The sequence below is a fragment of the Amblyomma americanum genome, chromosome 11 (genome assembly GCF_052857255.1).
Source record: "Amblyomma americanum isolate KBUSLIRL-KWMA chromosome 11, ASM5285725v1, whole genome shotgun sequence".
NCBI lineage: Eukaryota > Metazoa > Arthropoda > Arachnida > Ixodida > Ixodidae > Amblyomma > Amblyomma americanum.
Genome location: NC_135507.1, coordinates 67,172,051 through 67,193,661, shown reverse-complemented (window position 1 = coordinate 67,193,661; position 21,611 = coordinate 67,172,051). Strand labels below are relative to the sequence as shown.

The following is a 21,611-nucleotide window of genomic DNA, read 5'->3' as shown; positions in this document are numbered from 1 at the left end:
CGGGCTCAGCCCATCTTCTCTGACTCAGTTCCCTCTTCTACCGAAGTGTGCTTTCTGTCCCTCGACGCCGATCTTCCTCCGCCGTAACGAACACAGCTTCTTACAGGCTTTCATCAGTTCCACTCTTACTTCAAATCTCGCCAGAGTTCATTGCGCCGAACGTCTACTGTCGTACTTCCCATCGACACTGGTGCCCACGTGCTGCTGCGGGGGCGCTCCTATCGTGTGTAGCCAAAATTAGCGCCAGACCTCAACCAGCCCTCTTATGTCACCAGTTGTTCTTAGAAAAAAACATACATTGTTATATTTGCTTCTGTGTGGAAAACCACCGTCTTGATAAGATCACGCGCTAGGACGCTTATCCCGTCCCGCGCATACAGGAGGCTCTAGACTGTTTGCAGGGGCACACTTCTTACATTAATTACAACAGCTGCAAAGAAGGCACAATGTTCAATTAGACTGACACATAACTAAGAAAATAATAAGGGTTTGCTGACGTTTTAACTACGTAAAGGAGAATTCTCTCCTTCGTTAAACATGAATATATAATATGTTACGTCTCTGACTGGTGGCGACATTCTTGAAAGGTTTCTAATTTCTGGAATTCTTTTTTCGCGGGAAGAAAGGATTTGGAATACTTTGGCATACGTCAGCTTCATTTAAAGAAACCTTCGTAGTTGGAATTACCTGCTATGTTCACCACGACGGCTCGAAGGAGAAAATTGGCACCTGTAAAAGTGAATACAATTTAGCGAGTTTTTTTTTTCTGTACCACAAAAAAGGCGCTCGAGGCGTAATAATCAAAGCGTAAAAGTGGAAAAAAAAAATACGAGGCTTGCGCAGGACCACTGAATAGGTAATCTCTTCATGCACTTTCTACGTGCAATTTTTTTCAGTGCATGTCTGTGAGGCGGCATTTTTGGGAGAAACTAATGGTGATATAGCGGTTACGCTACCAGTGTAAATGAAAAGTATGCCTCGAAGTGATGCCAAAGGCAACAAAGGCGTGAAGTGATCAATGATATGAGAGCATCAATCAATGATCAATCAATGAGGGCATCAATTATATAAGACACGCATGAGCGAGGCAGACAAGTATCGGCCCAGCAATAATCAGCATGTGCAAGTATTCACTTTTTACTTCACGAATGTCTACGCTGGGGATACGAGAAATCGTCATATAAAAATACACGGCTGTCTTAGCGATGGTCACTCTTCTCTCAGCAACATGTGGTTTTGCTTGTTAAAGGGGAGATGTGTTCAATATTACCGATGGAGCCGAAAACATTGCACTGTCCTTTAGAAGCCTGTCCAAGCCTGGCGACCAAAACACATTTTAGCGCCGTAATGAAATATATAGATAACAAATGCGACACAAAAATATCAAAAAAACATATTGCCGATCAAAATATTGTCCTGGTACAAACCTCACGCGTTTTATGTGAACGATGGTTTAAAGAGGGATCTCACCGTTGAATGTAGAAACTTAGAGGCTAACAAAAAGGGTATTAAGATAGTAATTATTAATTAAATTACGGACCACACAGTGAGCTATAGGAAGGAAATGGTAGACGCAAGGTTAAGACACAGGAAGAGGGCAGAGTGGGTCAGAAGACAACCGCGTATTAGTCATACCCTAGTCGAAATCTAGAGGAACAAAAATGGGATAAGCAGGGCATGTAATAAGAAGTTAAGGATCACGGACGGTATTCCAAGAGAGGGCACACTTAGCAGGGGGGGGGGGGGGGTTGAGAATTAGGTGGGCGGATGAGATTAAAAAGCTTGTGGGGATAGGGTGGCCGCAGCTGGCACACGACAGGATTCATTGGAGATATGTGGGAGAGGCCTTTATTCAACATTTGGTGTAGTTAGGCTGATGATAATGACGGAAAAAATGGTGTTTTAATATGGGCTATTCTTGTTGAGAAACTGCCCGCGTCATGGCCTACAGGAATATTATAATGTCAGGGAAATGTGCTTGGGCTGTGGGAATCGGCCTTATTTAACCACCAGCTTAGTCCCCTAGGCTAGCGGTTAGTAAAAAAAACTGTTCACAGAGGACCAAGCTGCCTTAAGGAGAAGAGGTAGATTCAAAGCTTTTGATTTCATGTTTTCATTCAACGAAAACTTTCTAATACTTTTTCTTGCACTTTAAGCTACGCTCCCAAGGGTATGGCACAAGAACAATTTTACTCTGCCATGCATGTTCTTAGCCTTAGCCAATGGGACTCAAGACAGCATGCAAACCAATCTGAGTACCCGATACTTACAGTGAAAATTCACGGCTGCTAAATTTGATTCAATACTAGTCGCCAAACACGCCCCGATCATTTAACTACGGAATGTGTGCTGTCAGCCGTTGGATTGTCGACACCTTGTGCCTATGTCACTGCTTTTTCTCGTGGCGTTAGCCCTATTAACGTACATAAATATTTCGTTTACTATGTTTCTTAGTGATTGCATAATCTCTAAATGTATGCAATTTGAAGCTTCCGTTATTCTCCAGCCAACTGCACGATCGCCACCAACTCTTCCTCAGCGAGAAGTTCAAGCGACTTCTACTGTCGGAAAGTGTATGAAAATATACGCTTATTTTTCGGAATCTAACACTATGGCGAAAGAAAGGAACGAGAACCAGTAGTTTTGGTGAGAATTTATGTTGATAGTGGCCAAGGAAGTAAGGACTTACTACATGACTGCTCCACACTTCGTATTCGTTGCGGACAACATGCAAGATGCCTTGAGTGAGTTTAGTTCACTTCCACACTATGCTCTTACACTGTAAAGACTGAAATGTCCTTTACATGAACTTGACGCTGCGTACTTTTCGCGCTTTCAATAAATTGCAGGTGTTTTTATTGTTTGCCGATGCTCAAAAATCTAATAAAATGTATCTATAAAATAAAAAACGCAGCCGCTATGCTTGGAGCTGCCCTGCCGCAGCCAGCGCTCCGGTGGCAAAAGTGGTTGCTACGTTTTGTGATGAATATTCTGAGTATGATTTTATTGATTGTTTTTAAAAACAGCTTATTGCTTTGAACTGGAGTTGTAATGAAACATGTGCGCCTTGGTTAACATCATGTCCATTTCTGCCACTGCACACAGCACAATCGATACGTCCTTATCGTGTCTATCGAGATGTACAGTGTTGCTATTCTGACTATATTTTGTGCCCCCTGCCAATGTGCGCCGAAGCCGGCTGCCATGAGAGAGCGATATTACCAAGTAAAGGAAATGGCGTTTAATTCTTTTCGGCTATATTGCTCAGCCCCATTGCTAGATATTCGCTTAGTTGCACAAAAAAACTTTCTATCCCCGCAAAAAATTTTTGTTCATAAAAAGCAGAACAATCTCGCTTGAAATGTTCATTTTGGAAATGTTTTCAACGGATTAGAAAACAGCAGATGATGGGATGAAATCACATGAGCATGTTATTACATGCGCCTTAACTTTTTAATGGAGTGAAACGTGCTACTTGGTTGGGATTTCTGCTGTTATTTTTTGCCGTTCAGTGCAGACCACTACATGCCTAGTTCCGTTGTTCGCAACTTCTGCATATTATGCATCACCTCACGGTAGCTGGTGATCGGTATCCCATGAACTAATCGGAGGGCTGACCGTCCTCCTCTGAGGTAATTGCGCGCATTCCTCTTTTCCTCTTTATAATGCGAAACTGTTGGTGATACTGAAATCGCCAAATATTCTGGCAGCAGCAACTTTTTGTTGCTGCTGCATCCTTGTGCCTTATATGAGAAAATGGTTTGAGTTAAGAAACAGCGTACAGTACTTACATATTGCAGCCATCAGATGAATTGGTTGAACGCGCCAGTGATGATTCAAGCTGTGCGAATTGTTGGGAACTTGCTGCGAGTTCTCTGGTCTCGCTTACTGGATTGATCTTCATGCATGAATGCTCAAAGCGTATTTATCTGGTTAAAATCTCTGTACCTTCATCGAGCACAAAGGAGCGCCTAAGACATTCCAGCTATGAGGTTGAATGTCCTTGTTATTCAGCTTTGTCGCTGCTGGGGCTTTTTTGACCTCGATGAGAAATCGCTATTTAATATTAAGGAGAGACAGCGACCTCACGGTTGAGAGAGTGTGATTGTCCTGTCAGTGACTCTGTACGCAGGACTCACCGTGAAAACTGATTTCGTCCAAACATGCAATGCACAGATTTTTGTTCTATTTTTCAGGAAATGTTGATATAATGAGGCAGCCGTCTCTTAGACCACGACGAATGCCGTGTAATCATTCTAGAGTGCAAGAGCCGCGGTAATCACAGCAAAGCTGTGTGCTATCGCGTGCCAAACTTACTGAACCACGGTCCAAGCTCTCAAGCGTGCCTCATTTCATACAGGCGTCCCGTGATGATGCACTTCTGTGCAGTGTGAAACGCAGGTAATGCGCTCCTGCACGATAATAGCCACGCACGTGTTTTAATTATATATATGTGAACTATGCACAATATTGGGCAAAAAAACTGGGAGCCAGCTAATTCGCATGACTGTAAAGTAAGGGTTCAGCGTTTTGCGGACAGACGTATGAAAGAAATAAAAATTAACACTCATAGAGAGTCCCCATTTGCTGAATAGGAATCATAAACATTTTTTAATATTTTCAGTGCAAAAAGTTTTATATTCTGTAAACTGCTGCACAAATCTACCTTGAAATGGTGAACAAAGAAACAAAGAAAGTTCTTTATTATATGTTCTCAGTTTAAATACAGCATCCCTCTATTCCAGCCGTCCCGTTACACAGTTTTCCCCCGGCTTGCATAAAACCTAGATTGCATGCCACTAGGCCTGCTTCTGCTGTTGTCAGTCGTCAGGTTACCAGCGCGTAGGCATTAGGCATTCACTGGTTTCGCTTTTTTTCAAAATGCCCTGGACGGAGCGATTGTGGCCACCTTAGAATTTTTATGAATGGTTTGATTAACCCTGCAGTTCATACTGAAGGTATATATGCCTTCGTTGCCTGTTTCAACCTCTGAAAAACCACTTCCTACAAATATATCTAATAGTTGCTTCACAAAAGTTTAGCAAACTGCGGAGAAGCAGCCGTCTACTGTCATATTGGTTTGCTATATTCGGGTTGCTATAGAAACGAAACTGTTCTTCGCAAGCAAAGTAACAATCCTCCAACTTCAGGGTGTGGACCGCAGCGGTAGCGTAGTGGTCTGAGCATCCGCCTCGCAAGAGGGAGTACGGGGTTCGATCCCCAGTGCCGCAGGCCACCCACCAGTGAAACAATGGGTACAAGCTTTCCCCTGTTCTGGTGCTCGGTTTAATTAGGGTGAAATGCTTTGGAAATTGTTCTTCGACCACACCTTGAGCAGAATAATATACCTTGTGCCATGACGCTTTTTGGCCACCGATGCCTTTGCGCCATAACAATCCATCAAAATCAACTTCAGGTAGTGCATATGGAATTTGTTTGCCTACAGCCCATCTTCTGGCAAGATTTCCAGATCTTCGACAAAGGACATATTGAAGATTGGAACGTGATTAAGTAGGCGAAGCATATTCACCACTCCGATCTGTGAGCACTGTCGCTCTACAAGCGCCCAAAGTTGTTGGTGTGAAAGAAGTAGTTATTGCCTGCAATTTCGCAATGCCATTTCCTCGATCTTGAAGAGGTTACCTAGCCTGACAACAGCACGTTTTTCTTTATACTTTTCATCGGCTACCGGCAGGAGTTTGCCAATAGCATATTATCTGATTCATCGACGAGAAGAACGAATTGGCCCACCTTGTTGATGTTGATGTTGACTGTGATTTAGTGTAGTCGTATGTATATTTTGCGTTACGTCATCATCCTCCATTAAAAACGCAGCCGCCGCGGTCGGGTTCGAACCCGACCGCGGTGGCTGCGTTTTTATGGAGGAAAAACGCTAAGGCGCCCGTGTGCTGTGCGATGTCAGTGCACGTTAAAGATCCCCAGGTGGTCGAAATTATTCTGGAGCCCTCCACTACGGCACCCCTCTCTTCCTTTCTCCTTTCACTCCCTCCTTTACTCTTCCCATACGGCGCGGTTCAGGTGTCCAACGATATATGAGACAGATACTGCGCCATTTCCTTCCCCCCCAAAACCAATTATTATTATTATTATTATTATTATTATTATTACGTCATCAACGCGATAGCATATATTGTGCCGGGTGTTTCTCGGCTGATTGTTGTCGCACTATGTGGCTTTGATTTGGCCTCGAATACTCCTGACGGGTTACTACAGGCGTAGTATGAAATTTTTCTAATACCTTGTGCCGACTCTTCGTTCACGGTTGTTAATGTTCTGACGCCCTTGTTTAACATAGAATTACTTCCTCAGATTGCCTTTAGTGGTTTTCGGCAGTGGTGTGCACATTGCAACCGCACAAAACGACGAAGGACGAAGGACGAAGAGAATTAAGCGCAGGACAAAACGCGATCCTCGTCGTTTCGCGCGGTTGCAATATGCACTCCAAAGTTAACCAGTAACTAGCTTGCCTTTGCCTGTTACATGTGCTATTTCAGCAGTGGTTGGCTGGCACCGGAAGTATTGTATGCGACGGCTAATTCTCTCCTTTCAGCAGCTATCTTCTTCCTGCCGATTTTAATACATTTTACAGCATGTGCGATGTCTTGCTTTCTCTACTAGGGGATAAAGCGGCGCCACTAGTTCTTCCGGTGGATAAGTCCAGTCATAAAAACCACCTTCCGCTTTCATTAGAGGCCCTACGCCTGTAGACGAAGCTGCTGCAGCGCGGTTAGTAGTGAACATCTTCAAGAGCAATCACTGGACTATCTTATAGTCAAGTGTCATCGCTTCTGATGATCCATCATGCGAGTTGAACATTGGGTTGCAGGTCAGAACTCAGGGTTCACGTCGTACAGCAAGCCATCTCTTTAGTCGCCACTCTTGCGGTGCGGCCCCCAATCGCCATTCTTATTATACAAGGGTTGTAGCCTGTGACTGATGCGATGCAACGGCTATCGTCCTGGCATTGCCTGATTCGCGCTTTGTAAACTTGCTTGAGGCACAGAAACGGCTTATTATTTTTATTAGCTCCTTATATATTCCATTAAATATTGGGATAGCCCAAAGGTAGAAGATCCGCCTCGTCTGCAATGGGACTTTTTTTTGACAACCCTTGCGCGGTACTGTGAAACATCGAAGGGGCCAAGAATTTCGCTCCAGGGAAAGCGCTATTTCAAACTTAACATGACAATGTTTAAGCAAAAACCCGATGACCATTTCGTTTCTGCAAGGTCTTTCGTTTCAATAGCCCCTCCCGCCCCTCCTCGACCGCCCCCTCCTCCCCCCCCCCCCCCCGATCTCCGATTATTATCTCGCTCCTCTTATACTTGTTCTGACTGAACCTGTAGGCCATTCTTGAAGTTTCATTTCCCGCCCCAGTCCGAGCCTCATCACACTGTTTTAGGTACTTTTTGTTGGTTTACTGCAACTTTATTTTGTTTAATGTGTTTTTTGCTTGTTCTCTTTTCTGAAGTTTTTTCGATAGCCGTACCAATTGCTTCCACTTGGAAACGTGCGTTGTTGGGTATGCCCTCATTTCGGAATTCTTTTATTTTATAGATGTGTTTTACATCCGGCCATTTCAAAAATATACTCCCGACTTCAACGGTCCTTGCCCCGTTGTTGCTTTGTCTTTCTGTTTTTTGTAGGTTATGAAATAATACACGCCAGGTTGTTACCGGTTTATGTCAAAATTATTTGAACAGCAACGTCCGCCTGTGTATGTGTAGATAATCGAAATATAACAGAGGCGGATCGAATGCTCTAGAAAGACAAACCCATCCCATACAAAAATGTCCTATGGCCGGCTATAGACATTTGGCCCAAATAGCTATAAGCCTTTCCTATTTCTATCTATAGCTGTAGATACAGGCTGATATATTTTTCTATAGATAGCTTAAGACAGTTGTATGGTACCAAAGCTATAGCTTTAGTGGCATGGATTTTTCAATAGCTAGCAATAGGAACCTCTATGGGTGCTTATAGACATTCATAAAAGGCCATAAACGGACATAGCTTTTTCCATAGACGCCCATAGGACGTTTTTGTATGGTATAGTTGTACGCTGTTGGTTCTGCCCGTGACCACCGTCCGCCAGCGGAGCACATTTCGTAGCTGCACCGTATATTTCGCCATATTTTGTCTTAAAGAGAGTAATGAACCCAGCGGGTTAAGACAAAGAAATGAGTTGAGAAATTTGAAATTTTGACTTAATTAGGTATTTTATGGCCCTTTATAAGATGGATCATCAGAATATATTCCAGCTTTACATCCAACATTTCGTTGACTGAAGGCAGAGAATTTCTCCGCCCCTTCCCTTAGAAACAACTATGTCTTCTTTTAATCCAAGGTTAACGCACAAGGTAAGCTGAGGTGTTTGGTTTGGTTTGCTTCATGAGGGTTTAACGTCCAAAGCGACTCAGGCTATGAGAGACGTCGTAGAGAAGGGCTCCGGACATTTCGACCACCTGGGATTCTTCAACGTGCACTGACATCGCACAGTACATGGGTCTCTAGAGTTTCGCCACCATCCGAATTCGACCGCCGTGGCCGACACACGAACCACCGTCGTTCGGATCAGATGCCGAGCACCATAATCACTGAGCCACCGCGGAGGCTCAAGCTGAGGTGTCTTTAACCGTTGCGAATGGCCCTTTGAATGCTAGCTCTCACAGCAGTGGTTGCAGCGACGGTTGCAACAGATGTAGCAATGAAAATTATCAGGCCAGTGAACTGTTCTGTTTCTTCATCCCAATTGTTTATAACTTTCAAAGCCTTCAAACCTCTTACGAGCTCATTGTGCCCTTAGTTACATATCCATAACCTTTTGCCAGGGGCTCTTTCGATATATTGCTAGCTCTTTTCGGTTAATTCAACGACGCTCCATGAATTTCTGAAATTTAAATACATAGAAGTCCCCAACAAATGATGGGGAACAATTGGAAAGTATGTTATCGAGCTATTATAAACAAGGAATTGTCCTGGTAACGTCAAGGTGAAACAGGAATGCCGCGTTAAGAAAAATGTCACAAATCCAGCACTGCCGAAAAGATAATAAAGACACCGAGAGAGCATTTGTTTTCGTTCTCATACCTTAGTTTCGACCTTGTTAAAAATATTTTCGCTAAAACAGTTTTCTTTTCGTGTCACCGGAGAATAAGAGTGTTAGGCTGAGTCTAAGTTAGGGAAAATAAATATACTTACCCCCCCCCCCCCCTCACCTCCCCTCCGAGCAGCGCGCACGAAAGGTAAACGGATGTACATACTATGGACAGCGGCCAGCACCTAGCGTAAAGGCATAATCAAAAAAGGAATTTTCGTTTGCAAATGAAGGGAGCTGACATTTATGTGCGAAGATAAGCTGTTGCCATCGCCATTTTTCACCTGCATCAAATCGTTACGCTGCTTAAACTATACCTCTTTTCATTTTTGCAGCAAGGGGAAATTAAGCATGCGCTTTCCTTTGCAACACTGTCGAAACGCCAGTCTACCGGACTTGTCCCTGATACATATCATTAAGCGCACGTCCACAGTGGGCGCAGCTACATAAACTGCAAGCTTTAGCAGAACATTTGAGGGCTTTCATGTTCTTCTGAAATAAAGTTACTCTGATTCACTTACTGGGTCAGTTACAGAAACATATATCTTGGAGTGTACGCTACTTTATTAGGTTTCGTAAAGTGTCATGCAAGATAGAATAAAAAAGTACTGAATTGCCAATGAAACGCTCTCTTTTTGCTAAGGCGGACTGCAAGAAAGCCCGTTCGGAGGCAAGACTCAGAAATCGCTATTACGTGTAACACGAAGAGTCACCTCTTCATTAAGCTTTCGAGCTTCAAAGTTCACAAGTGCTGCCTCTCCTGTTCACTCGTTCGCGTTGCATCGCATTGAGTGCAAGCTCAAAAAGAAAGTAATTAAAAGGTTTCATAATGACAGAGATTATGCTTTCAGCTATTTTAACTTGAAGACGGAAGGCTTCGAGACGTTAGTAAGGACAGTGTGCGAAGGTTGTTTAAGGTGCAAATTGTCTGAGATATTTCAAGGCTGATTTTATTTCCAGAAGTCATCAATTAAGGCAACGTCCCCTTTCTTAAAGAATCAATGTGTCATTATACATCCCGTGAAAGAATGCTTGCTGAGAAAATGAGCCGCAGTAGTTTTATGAACAGAATTCGCTTATTTCCGATACAGGTAGTGCCCATGATTTTTAGTCAAAAATATAAGCGAGCATTATTAGGAAATGACTTTGTGGTCAATAACAGTGCTCTACAGGGCTCGAAAGGTTGTACCACACGTGGGAGTTTTAAGGAGGCTACAGTCGTGTCGCGCCTGCACACTGCGTTTATCTGTTTTTTTTTCGCTAAGGTCAGTTAGATTGCCAGCGTTAGACATTGCATGTTTGTGAGCTAAAAACAAAATAAAGCTCTGTAAGCTTGCAGTGCAGTCTCTGAGCTGTACTGCGCATCGGAATATTTCAGTGCTAATATTTTACTTACTGCACGCAGCTTATGTCCAGAATATTCCGCTTCGGTTCCACTCATTTCCTTTGTGTCGAGAACCCCAAAAGATTTATAAATCAGTACTTCGTTTTTGAACGTTTTGAACATTTCTTCTTTCTAGTCACGTACTTTAACTTTATAAACAATGCCTGCTGGTCCTCATGGAGAGAACTGTTAGGTAATATCTGACCTGCGACTGTCCCACATTTTGCCGCAATATTTTACATTTTTTATGGAAAAGAGCATCACGGGCAGAATGTTAGGTTTGCTAAGAGGATAAGGGAAGGCAATGGTTGCGCACTTCAATTTACAGTACAGATGTCCGAAGATAAGAAGATCAGGTACGCCCTCATGACCAACGCTCTGCAATCAAAAAAAGCTCAGATTGCATTCAGCAACTAAGACTGGACGCTAATATTTCCATAGCTTCCCATCTGTTCGCCGTGCATTTCGACTTCAACAATGCAATATGGAAGCTCAAACGAAAGGAAAATTGCGTTTAGTGTTATGGCGTTGCTGTAATATAACACACTCGTGTTGTAGTGCTCCTATACCACTATAGCAAGGGCATCCGCAGAATTTTTTCCAGGTGGGGAACCTCTTGGTTGTTGGCTCCGAAGGGGGGCCAGGGGTAACTTCGCGGCAAAAAGGGACTATTTTCATAGTAAAATTATTTATTTATTTACACATAAATAAGTAAAATAAATACATGAAAAAAAATTATCAGGGAAAATAATTCGTGACTTGGAGACATACATTGGAGTTTATTAACGAACAAACAATTGAAATAACAAAATGCAAGAAGGTACTATCACTTCGTGAAGAAGAGTGCTCAGTCTTGCTGCATGCGGGTTCTCGACTCACCAGAATTGAAGACCTGCACACAGAACAGTATGTTCACAAACACGCAACTACAGTCACTCAGTCAGTCTTCCTTGAACAGCAACTGCAGACGCCTCGGATTTTTTTTGGCGAATTGCGTGATGACACTGGTGATAAAGGCATATTTGTGCTTCATTACACGCTCTCGGTGCACACTCATCATACAAAGGCCGTCCAGCCTATCGTTTGTCACCGTTGAGCGTAGCCAGGTTTTCAATCTCCTGATTGTACACCGGGGAAGAATGTCATGTACTAATGTAGAAGCTCGCAGTAAGTTATTTCTGGTGGATCCCCAGTTTTGTTGCACCACATCTCGTACCAAGAGAATGGCTTCTTTCTTGAAGCTGTCGATGCCGTATAAGCTCTGGAGTTCTTCGGCGACGAACTCAGCAGGGCTCATTTGCTTCATTTTCGATAGATGCCGCTGGAGAAGTTGGAAGCTCCTCTCATTGCTTTCAGAAAAGAGGCGAGCTAAAGAAGCAGTTAGAGAGCACATATATTGCCACACGGTAGTATTCTTCCGGCGACTGAATCCCGTAGTGAATCGCGTCTCGGTGGGCCAAACGAGAGACTTCTCTTGGTAGAGATATCACCACATTTAAGTGATTGGCTTCCTCCCTTGCTGCATTCAGGACGTCGGAGAACTCCTCTACAGCGTTTGTCCGATGGCCGCGAAAAATACGTTGCAGCTCAGTGATGTGGTCATGCACAGAATTGAGGTCCATGGATACACCTTGTAGAACGTTCGTACTGGTTCGAGCCGAGCGCTGTACTTCGCTACAATGTGCAAGCAGGCGACGAAAGCTGAGCTTGTTGTTGCGCAGTAAAGGATTTGAGCTCGTTGTCTAGTTGAAGCGTTCGAGCATGATTCCGTTGACGCGAGCTCCTCGAATGCTTCGACTATGGCCACGTAATGCTGAGAGAACATTCTAATAGACTTATATTTTGCGGTCCATCTTGTCTCACACAGCATCGGAATGTTCGGCATCAATTTTTTCCGGAGAACGCTCTCGCGGAAGACGTTTATGGTTTATTTGATTATCCCATTTGTGTTTAGAATGTAAGAGACGTCGTTCACATCGTTGAGGACGCAAATTAATTTGTGACTTGCGCAGTGGAAAAATAGTGTCTTCGGGAACTGTTTATGTATTATTTTGTTCACTGCAGCTTCTTTTGCAGTCATTGGAGAGCATCCATCGTACCCCTGTCCAACGAGGTTTGAAAGAATTAGCTCGGAATTCGTCAAAAGCGTCAAGATTGCAGCGGCGATGCAAGCAGAGTTTACTTGATCCAGCTCTACAATTCCCAAAAATTGCTCTCGAACGCACACTTCGGCTCCCGCCTTGTCAATAATGCGATAGCCTATACACATCTGCTTTTTTTCGGAAATATCTGCAGTTTCGTCACAGGAACGGAAAAAAACAAACGCTGTGTTAGCACTATCTGCTCTTTCAAGATGTCGCCACACATTGCGATGATCTCGTTCAGGACTCGGAAAAAAGTGTGCTCAGCATTGCCAGCAAGAAGCGAAGTGCTCCTGAAGGCGAGTACCTGCAGCTTCTACCCAAAAGTCAAGGAGATCATTGAAGACTCCACTATCGGACTGCTTGACGCGAAATAGAAAGTCATGCGTCAGCAAAAGACAATGGTGGAAACTATTGGAAGTAGTTTCTCACAGATCCTTTCAATTTGCCCGTGCAGTGATGTGTTCAGCTGCGGTTCAACGGGTAGCTGCTTGCCTTTCATAACATCCATAAACTTCTGTGAGGCCGTCATTGCCTCCTGGTGCCATTGGGATTTTACGTGATCCGTGCACGCCTTGTGCATTTTTTTGTTGTTACTGAAAGCGCGCACGATACAACTTTCTTGAGTTCCCCGGTGAACACGCGGAGGAAAAGTGAGGCAAAAACGACAAAGGGCGCCTTTCGCTGTCGGTGTGTACGCAAGCCAAGGGGCGCAATCCCCCAACCAATGGTGGCGAAAAGGCTTCTTTCTAGGTGTTACATTCTTCTTAAAGTCGTATGCAACATTTTGCGACCATGGCTTAGTAAGAAGACGTAACTTCTAAATGTCCAGGATGCCAGTGTGTTTAGCTTTGCATAGAAACTTTCCTAAGTCATATTCTTGAGGCAAGTTAGTTGTTTTCTTGCTGTTGTCTCTGAACTTCAAACCCAAGCATGTTCCTTAACGCTATTGCGTTTAAATATTGCTCACTTTGACCACTGTTAAGTCGAAAAACGGTATAGTTTTTACAACCCGCCAGCTCTTGTAAAATGTAATGTTCTAGCGACACTTAACATAACACTTATCCGTCCCAAATTAGAACATGCATGCGCGATCTGGAACCCTCGTCAAAATAACCTTTCCACTACTCTCGAATCTGTACATAATCGCTCAACTCGTTTCATTTTCTCAGCCTATTTTTATCATGTAAGTGTAACTCAACTGTAACGCAATGCTCAACTCACAACTTTAGCGAACCGCCGAAAAATTTCCAGACTGTGTTTGTTTCATACATTTTATCATCATCCACATCTCAACTCCATTATCAGCCCCGCACATAGCATCTCCAATCGCACAAACCACGGGAAGGCAGTCTACCCTCCCCCTGCCCGCACTTCTGCGCATCTGTCATCATTTTTCGTTCAAACAGCGAGAGACTGGAATCACCTGCCAAACGCCATCGTTGATCAGATCAACTCGTCGTCATTCAGATCGTCAATTGAAGAAATTTACTGCTGAAGTTCCACCCCCTCATGTAATACCCCTTCAATGGGGCCTTTGAGGTATTAATAAATAAAAAAATAAATAAATAAAGTGTAAGTGGACACGAGGGTGTGGAAATTAAGGTTTACCGGCGCCGTCATGCCATCCAGTTGCATGAAATTTGAAAAGGACGTGTTTCGTCTACGGGTAACAATATTATTCGACTCTGGCACGCAACCGAAATACCTTTGTTTTGCGAGAACTTCCCGTCCCGTAAACTTTGTGCGCCGATTGTACTGCTCAAAGGCATGAAATACTCCTAAATTCGAAGTAATTTCGAATATTTTCAGCATATTGCGAGAGAGGGTGGTCATGATAGCGAGTGAGCGCCTCAGAGCAATCTCGCCACTATAGAACCATTGATGTTGATGCTAGCAGACGCGTAGAGAAGCATATACAAAGCTATGTTTATGAGTTGAGGAGATATGGCGGAGTGTTTAAGAGCGAGAGCTCTGCTCCTTGAGGTACAACTTCTAATTTCGATATAGATAAGACAATGAGATTCCATGCCTAGCAAGGTTAAACCGAACTTAAGGGCGTGGTGGCATCCACCAAACTACGGTAGTATGACCACGTGAAAATATGAATACGACTTTTGGGTACATGCCCTTGCCTTTTGACATAGAAATTTGATTTGAGACGGTGGACACCCCATCGACAACGACCTTCAATGCCTCAAGAGGGCCGCCATCGTGGCTAAGTGGTCATGGCGCTCGGCTGCTCACGAGAAAGACGCGGGTTCGATTCCGGCCGCAGCAGTCGAATTTCGATGGAGGCGAAATTCTAGAGGCCCGTGTACTCTGCGATATCAGTGCACGTTAAAAAACCTTATGTGGTCAAAATTACAGGTGCCCTTAACCACGGAGTCATCATCATCATCATCATCATCGTCATCATCATCATAATCTTTTATTTACCCTTAAATGCCTTTCCTTAAGGGCATACATAAGCGGGGGGAGCATTCATTTCATAATACAATGGTTGGTAACATCAATAAGGAATACAAAGTGCAGGGTTCAAGTTCAACGTAAACATTATCATCACTAAGAAAGACACAGCGGCTCAATAATAACTTGGAGAAAGATAAGAAAACGTACATGTACACACTCAGAAAAGTGGCAAAATATCTCAGTCCTTGAAATGTGCTGTTAATAACTGTCTGAATTTATTAGGTTCTATTTCAGTAACTAGGAAATCGGGTAGGTCAGGTCATTGCTGTGCATGATCTTCTAATTGCGGAGGCTGCAATCCTCTTTCATTACGTCATGACCATATAGGCAGTGTGTGCTTTTTTTCGCATGAAAGAATATTTATTTGCATTACGATTCGTCGCGCGAAGAAATTAAGATTTGTTTTTTGCTTTTGGTGATGTTGCAAACTTTGATTTGGGTGTTTTTTTTATCTAGGCAATACGAAACTGTAGTTGTGATACTTCTTCCGGTTCCGTGAAAAACAAATCGCTCGGTTTTTCACCACTTATTGTGCAGAAACGTGAAAAGACTAAGTTGTTCTTGAGCCGATAGGTGTGTTTGGCGGGTCATTGTCTCATTTTCTCCAATTCGGGTGTTTTCATGCAAAAGTTGTATCCAACTCGTTGAACTGTGCATGCCATGGTAGACCAACATATTACCGCTTTGTTATGAAAAATAGATTATGTTTACAAAAGACAGACTTTGCTTACACCTCAAAAATATGAGAAATTAACGACTCAGGTTTTGCCATTTTTATAAGGAATAAAATATTCAGGTTTTCATTTACAATGTTTTCGAAAACTGCTGTTACCTGAGTTCCTTTGTATCCGTGGATCTGAGAGAAGTTGCGTTACACCGCCATTTTTCTACACCGGGAAACACGAAGTCGTTTTTAACGTCGATGGGACGTGGTGCAATGTAGCCGCGAGGAAGAACTGTCGAATTTTAAGGCGAAAGCATTTAATGTCTCATGCTCGCGCCCGTCTGTCCGGCCCTTACGCTCTTCAACTCGATAAGAAAAAAAGCCTTTGTGTACCATGGGTTCCGAATCACCGTCCTCCCGTTCCGCAGCCAAGCATGCTAGCGACGGCGCTACTTCCTGCCAACGCATACGCAGTTTTCCTTGTCCTGGAGGCTGCAGAGTGTTTGCAGAAAGACGTCCAATCAAATGGATGCCTCCCAAACGCTCTACAGTGTCTCCACCATTTAATATTCACAAAATTTTGTGTAGTTAACATCTTCACCACACATCAGTGACACAAGCAGCATCACCGCCCTAAAAGCTTTCGCCTCACTGCACTTTAGGGCAACAAAGTGCCCCCCTTCCTCCCCCCTGAATTTTTTTTCACAGAAGAGACTTTTTTTATACCTCATCATTATAAGAAATAAACGATTCAGGTTATCCCTTAAAGGTTTGCGAAAATTGGGGTTGCCTGATTTGCTTTGTTTTCGTGGACCTGAGAAGTTAGGTTACACCACCATTTGCCTACACCGCCATTTGCCTACACCGGGAATCACGTAGTCATGTTTGACGTCGATGGCACGAGCTGCAATGTAGCCGCGAGGAAAAATTGCCTACTTTTAACTTGCTTTTTTAGAGCCCAGACCTTAAGCGCCCATTCGTGGCTTTAGCCACAAAGCCGTCGGCAGTGTAAATTAGCCAAACCATATATAAATGAAACAAACATCGCCACTACGGGGATTCGAATCCAAGCCGCCCCGAACTGATCAGCTTCGCTGGCCACTGCAACGAGAGCACTAGGCTATCGGCGTATTTTTTTAAAGCACATCATTTATTACAATGAAGTTATGTCGGCCGATTTTTTTAAAGCACATCATTTATTACAGTGAAGTTATGTGACATTTACGTGAACTATTAACCAAAGTTTTTGGGGAATGCCACGAAAATCCTCTCAAAAGACAAAGCAACAGAGCACTAGACATGTTGAGCACATACCTATATGCAGTGTCACTCCGGCTAAAAGTCGATCATTTCGTACACTACTATTCAATGAACAATCGTTTGACAGGATCGAGATTTTGTCAAAAGAACTGATTCATAATACTGGTCCATCACTCTAATTTTCCATACGTTGAGTAGTAAAATCATAAAAAACATATGAAGAAGTTCCTCAACATATTGCACTTCGGTGAAGTATCGTATGGTATGAGAAGTCAAATAAATTCACTTTGTCAATGTCCGTGGTTAGACATCCCAGAACAGAGTTGCGTCTTTACAATAGATGAATCAATGTTCAATTGTATCAGGAGCACCACTAACGAGGCAGTTCGTAGATGACACAAAAACACCTTTTTTTAAGCCAATCATTTAGGAGAAATTTTTCGGAATACAGCCGATCACTCCTAGTTTGAAACTGCAACACATTCTTGCACTGTGCATTGCACATCGCTGTCTTCATCAAATAATACCACTGCCGAACTAATATTGTCGACAGACGTATTGACAATAGGGCAAAGGAAACCAATGAGCCTGCAAGGCCTGAGATACCTACACAGATGCGCTAAAGTTTGCAATGCGGAGGCATAGCCATCATAATTAGAATTTTTTCTATTAGTAAATGACTCTTCTTTTGCCTAGCTTTTATCCAGATTTACTCAATATTTCAAATAATCAATTTTTACTTTGATGCCAAACTTGCTGAGTGTTATGATTTATGTCTGTTTAGTTACCAACTGACAGCTTGGCCGCAGTGTCAATGTGGCCGCAAATTATGGGTGTATGTGCAGCGCTTTCCTTTACGAAATAATACTGTACGACCCATATAATCTTCTTCGTGCAAAAAATTTCAGACGATGTGCTCGCCCAGTTTGTGCAATATTTGCTGTCATCGGGTGGGACACGTGATTGTGATGACGCGCCACACGTAGCTGTGAGCTGAGAGGCCGGACACATGCAGGTGGTCCAACATGTGCAGCATGCGCTTGGGACACTGCCCATGAATGTGCTTCCCTATATTATCCGCAAATCTTCACTCACCCAGACAGGGAATGGGATACAGTGTACGCCACCTGGCATGATGCGAGAGACTCAAAGGTAGGAATATCGTCAGTCTTTGAATTCTGCTACTGCCAAACGCCAGTGTTGCAAAAAAAAGAAAATTTGTATAACACTCGATTCCCAAGAAAGGCACACTGGCTGTGGTTCGTAATTTCTTTCCAATACTACCGGGTTATATTCCTTACCTTTGTTCCGTTTTGCTCATTTCAACACTTTTTTTTCCTGCGAAAGGTTTCCCCAAACACTGTACAGCGGCAATGCCAAAATATGTCCACCTACTGGCAATTTATCAAGGTCGTTAAAAAGGCGAAAAATAAAATTACGGTTGCGATATTTACCACAAATATGATAATTTATGTGGGAGCAAAATCTCGAAGAAGGTAATGAAATAAATGTTGCAATTCACGTTTCTAAATTTTGAAACACGGGCATGTAATGGTTGAATATTCCCCTTAAAAAGCGGTCTACGGCCTTTTCTCACAGTGGAACACTGAGGTAGGAAATATTTTTGCGTTCCGCCTGTGGAGACTTGCCCTCCGTTGAAACTGGCTACCTGATCGAGTTTTTGGTCATGGTACGGTCTGACCGATGATTGCAAGAACTTTCAAAATTGAATTTTCCGAAGCCCTTGGAATTACGTGGCCCAGATCAATAACATTGACTTTACTTAAATAGGTGTGGCAAATCGGTTTTGTGATGTTCATTTTTTTTAATGGCGTAAAAGTGGGAAAGTTAAGCAGCGTGGATACAGGCACTGAGGATTTCTCTGAATGTTTCATGCACATTTTCTTAGATGTGATATGGTCCGTAAAATATTGAAGAGACGCATGCAAGTGGTGCTCACACTCCTCTGAAGAAGTACTTGCTGACGACCTATTATGTTACTGCTAATCAATAAAGTACATTATCTGAAATATGCCCACAGAACACGAGAGAGAGAGAGAGAAAGAATGAAAAGGAAACGCAGGGAGGTTAACCAGATGTGAGTCTCCGGTTTGCTACCGTACACGGGGGATGGGGGATAGGGGTTAGAAAGATGACAGAGAGGAAAACGCAAAAAAAAGGAACGTGCACAACATGGAGACACACATACACAAGACGTTCCAGTTAAAGTCTTTCACACAGGCCGGTAGATTGTAAGAAGCGCAAAAGCGCTTGCACGACCTTCTTCTGCGACGGTAGGTCCTTGCGATGTTGCAGAATTCTTTTTTCGGATAGCGGTTGGTCGTCCAGTTGGTCAAGTTCGTGGCTAAGGCATGCCCTCTGTGGACTGTACTGCGGGCAGGAGCACAGTATATGGCCCATTGATTCTTCATTGCCGCAGTGGTCACAGGTGGGGGTGTCGGTCATCCCTATGCGGAAGGCATAGGCTTTAGTAAAGGCAACACCCAACCAAAGTCGATATAAAAGCGTGGCGTATCTACGGCAAAGCTGTGATGGCGCTCGAAGACTTAATATTGGATCAAGTGACTACAGTCACGTATTTCCTAAATGTGGCTCATTCCATTGCGACTCGGTGCACTGCCGAGCAAGTAGGCGGAGCTTCCGTGCGCGTCAGTTCTAGAAAGAGGAATTGGGCAAGCTGTATAGCAGAAATCCTAGAAAAAGCACCCTGTACAGATGTAACATGGCACTAGACGACATTCCCTAGGTCTTTCCAGCGAAAAACTTGAACAGGTGGCAGATGCCTGTCAACCGTTTTTTCACGTATGATATGTGTGGGCTCCATGACAAGTCCCTGTCGATTATGACACCTAGAAACTTGTACGGTCGGACCCGTCGTATTATTTGGCCATTTATCAATACACTGTAGTTTGCCATGGGTTTGCGCGTAAATGGCACTAGTGCGCATTTCTGGGAGGAAATTTCCAGGCCACGATTAAGGAGGTAGATAACAGTTTGTGTGGCGGCTCTCTGAATTCTCGCTCGCAACTGTAGGCGTGTTACTGCAGATGTCCATATGCAGATGTCATCCGCGTACATTGATAGCCTGATTGTGGTTGGCACGTGCTCAAGGAGAGCAATTAGTGTTAGAATAAATAACACGGGCCTAAGTACACCGCCCTGGGGGACGCCGTGGTAGCTATAGTGAAGATAAGTATGGCCTACCTCGGTGCTTCATAGAACACGAACAACTACGTCAAGCACTTACGGGCCCCCGCATTCATACCTTTTTTGGCACAAATCGCTTGGGAAAAGCTTGATTGGTGGGTTAAGCTTCTATTTGGTTTCTGTGCAGCTTGCCATATAAATAGTACATATTGGTTGAAACTATCAGCAGATTTAGCCTTTCCAGACTTGATTTTTCTTCATTGGCTTCCCTTTTGAATAAGAAAGATCACAGTGCTGGAAAATAGTTTGAGCTTCCTCGTCACCTGTCGGAGGTTCGGGGTTTGACCCCTCTGCTGCGGGGTACCAACCGTTGGTGAAATGGGTGAAAGCTTTTCCCAGACATGGTGCTCGGCTTGCCTCGAACAATCAGTATTTTGACGCTACGTGGAGTAAAAGAATAGACGTGTTTCGTATTATCGTTCTTTGAAGAAAGCTGTTCTGGCATTATAGAAAAATCAACATCATATCAAATCGAACAAAACCAAGAAGCTTCGCAGACCCTGAGGCTTCAGGATGCTGATATAGCCTCTTGTGAGAAAACACTCTCTCAATATTTCCAAGCTTAAGGCAGATGAAGCCGGTATTACAATATTCTTTGTTATGCCGCTCTTGCAAGCCCAATATTCCTGAACAAAAAAATTGTAATATCGCAAAATTTTTAGGTATTGTTGCCCAATGTCGGCGCGTTCTTGCTATGTGTAGGAAAGTTTTTTCTTTTCGTGTGCTTCCATCACTGGCGTCGAGCAAATAAGGGGGCAATAAAAAAACATTGCGGAATCATATGACGAGATATAAAAAACAATAATAGCAAAAAAAATGCAAGCCTGCCGGCGGGAGATCTGCGAATATATTGATGGTTACTGTGAAAACTTGAAATATAAGAAAAAAATTCGTTCATAATCTGGTTCCTGTTCAAAAAGACCCCTGTGCAGAATATTATGATATGGTGTTTTCGTGCATCCAGTGCACAATTATCTCCCACAAAATAGCCGCAATTTGGCGCTTATCATTCCTTAGGCAAGCTTTTTAAGGAATCAAACCAAATCCAATCCGTGATTTCCGCGCATACTGAGAGAAGCATACATACATTGATATAATTTGTGAGAAACCAGGGGTTATTCATAGGCTCTGGTTTCACTCATGCGTTTATTGTATTCAGCAAAATGTCTCAATATCTCCAGAATTACCGGCAAGAGGTGGTCACTGAAAAAGTTTTGTGCTGTCAATTGGCCCCAGAGCAACAGCTGCCATCCTCATTCTTTTACGGTAGACACGTCGAATCAACGTTCTTATGTCTTGCTTGCAGCTTCGATACACAAAATCGTAGAAATCTTCCGATACTTT

The 21,611-nt window shown here is 43.4% G+C and overlaps 1 protein-coding gene across 1 annotated transcript in view; it reads right to left on the bottom strand.

The window, feature by feature from the left end:
• Positions 1-3,921, bottom strand: part of LOC144109679 (uncharacterized) — a 41,383-nt gene extending 37,462 nt beyond the window's left edge. Inside the window, exons 1-2 of the mRNA XM_077642479.1 lie at positions 3,792-3,921; positions 688-729 (exon numbers count right to left, since the gene is read on the bottom strand). Coding sequence (XP_077498605.1) covers positions 688-729; positions 3,792-3,804 — 55 coding nt within the window. The 5' untranslated portion in view covers positions 3,805-3,921. The remainder of the gene's footprint in view (positions 1-687; positions 730-3,791) is intronic.
• Positions 3,922-21,611: the final 17,690 nt, after the last annotated feature.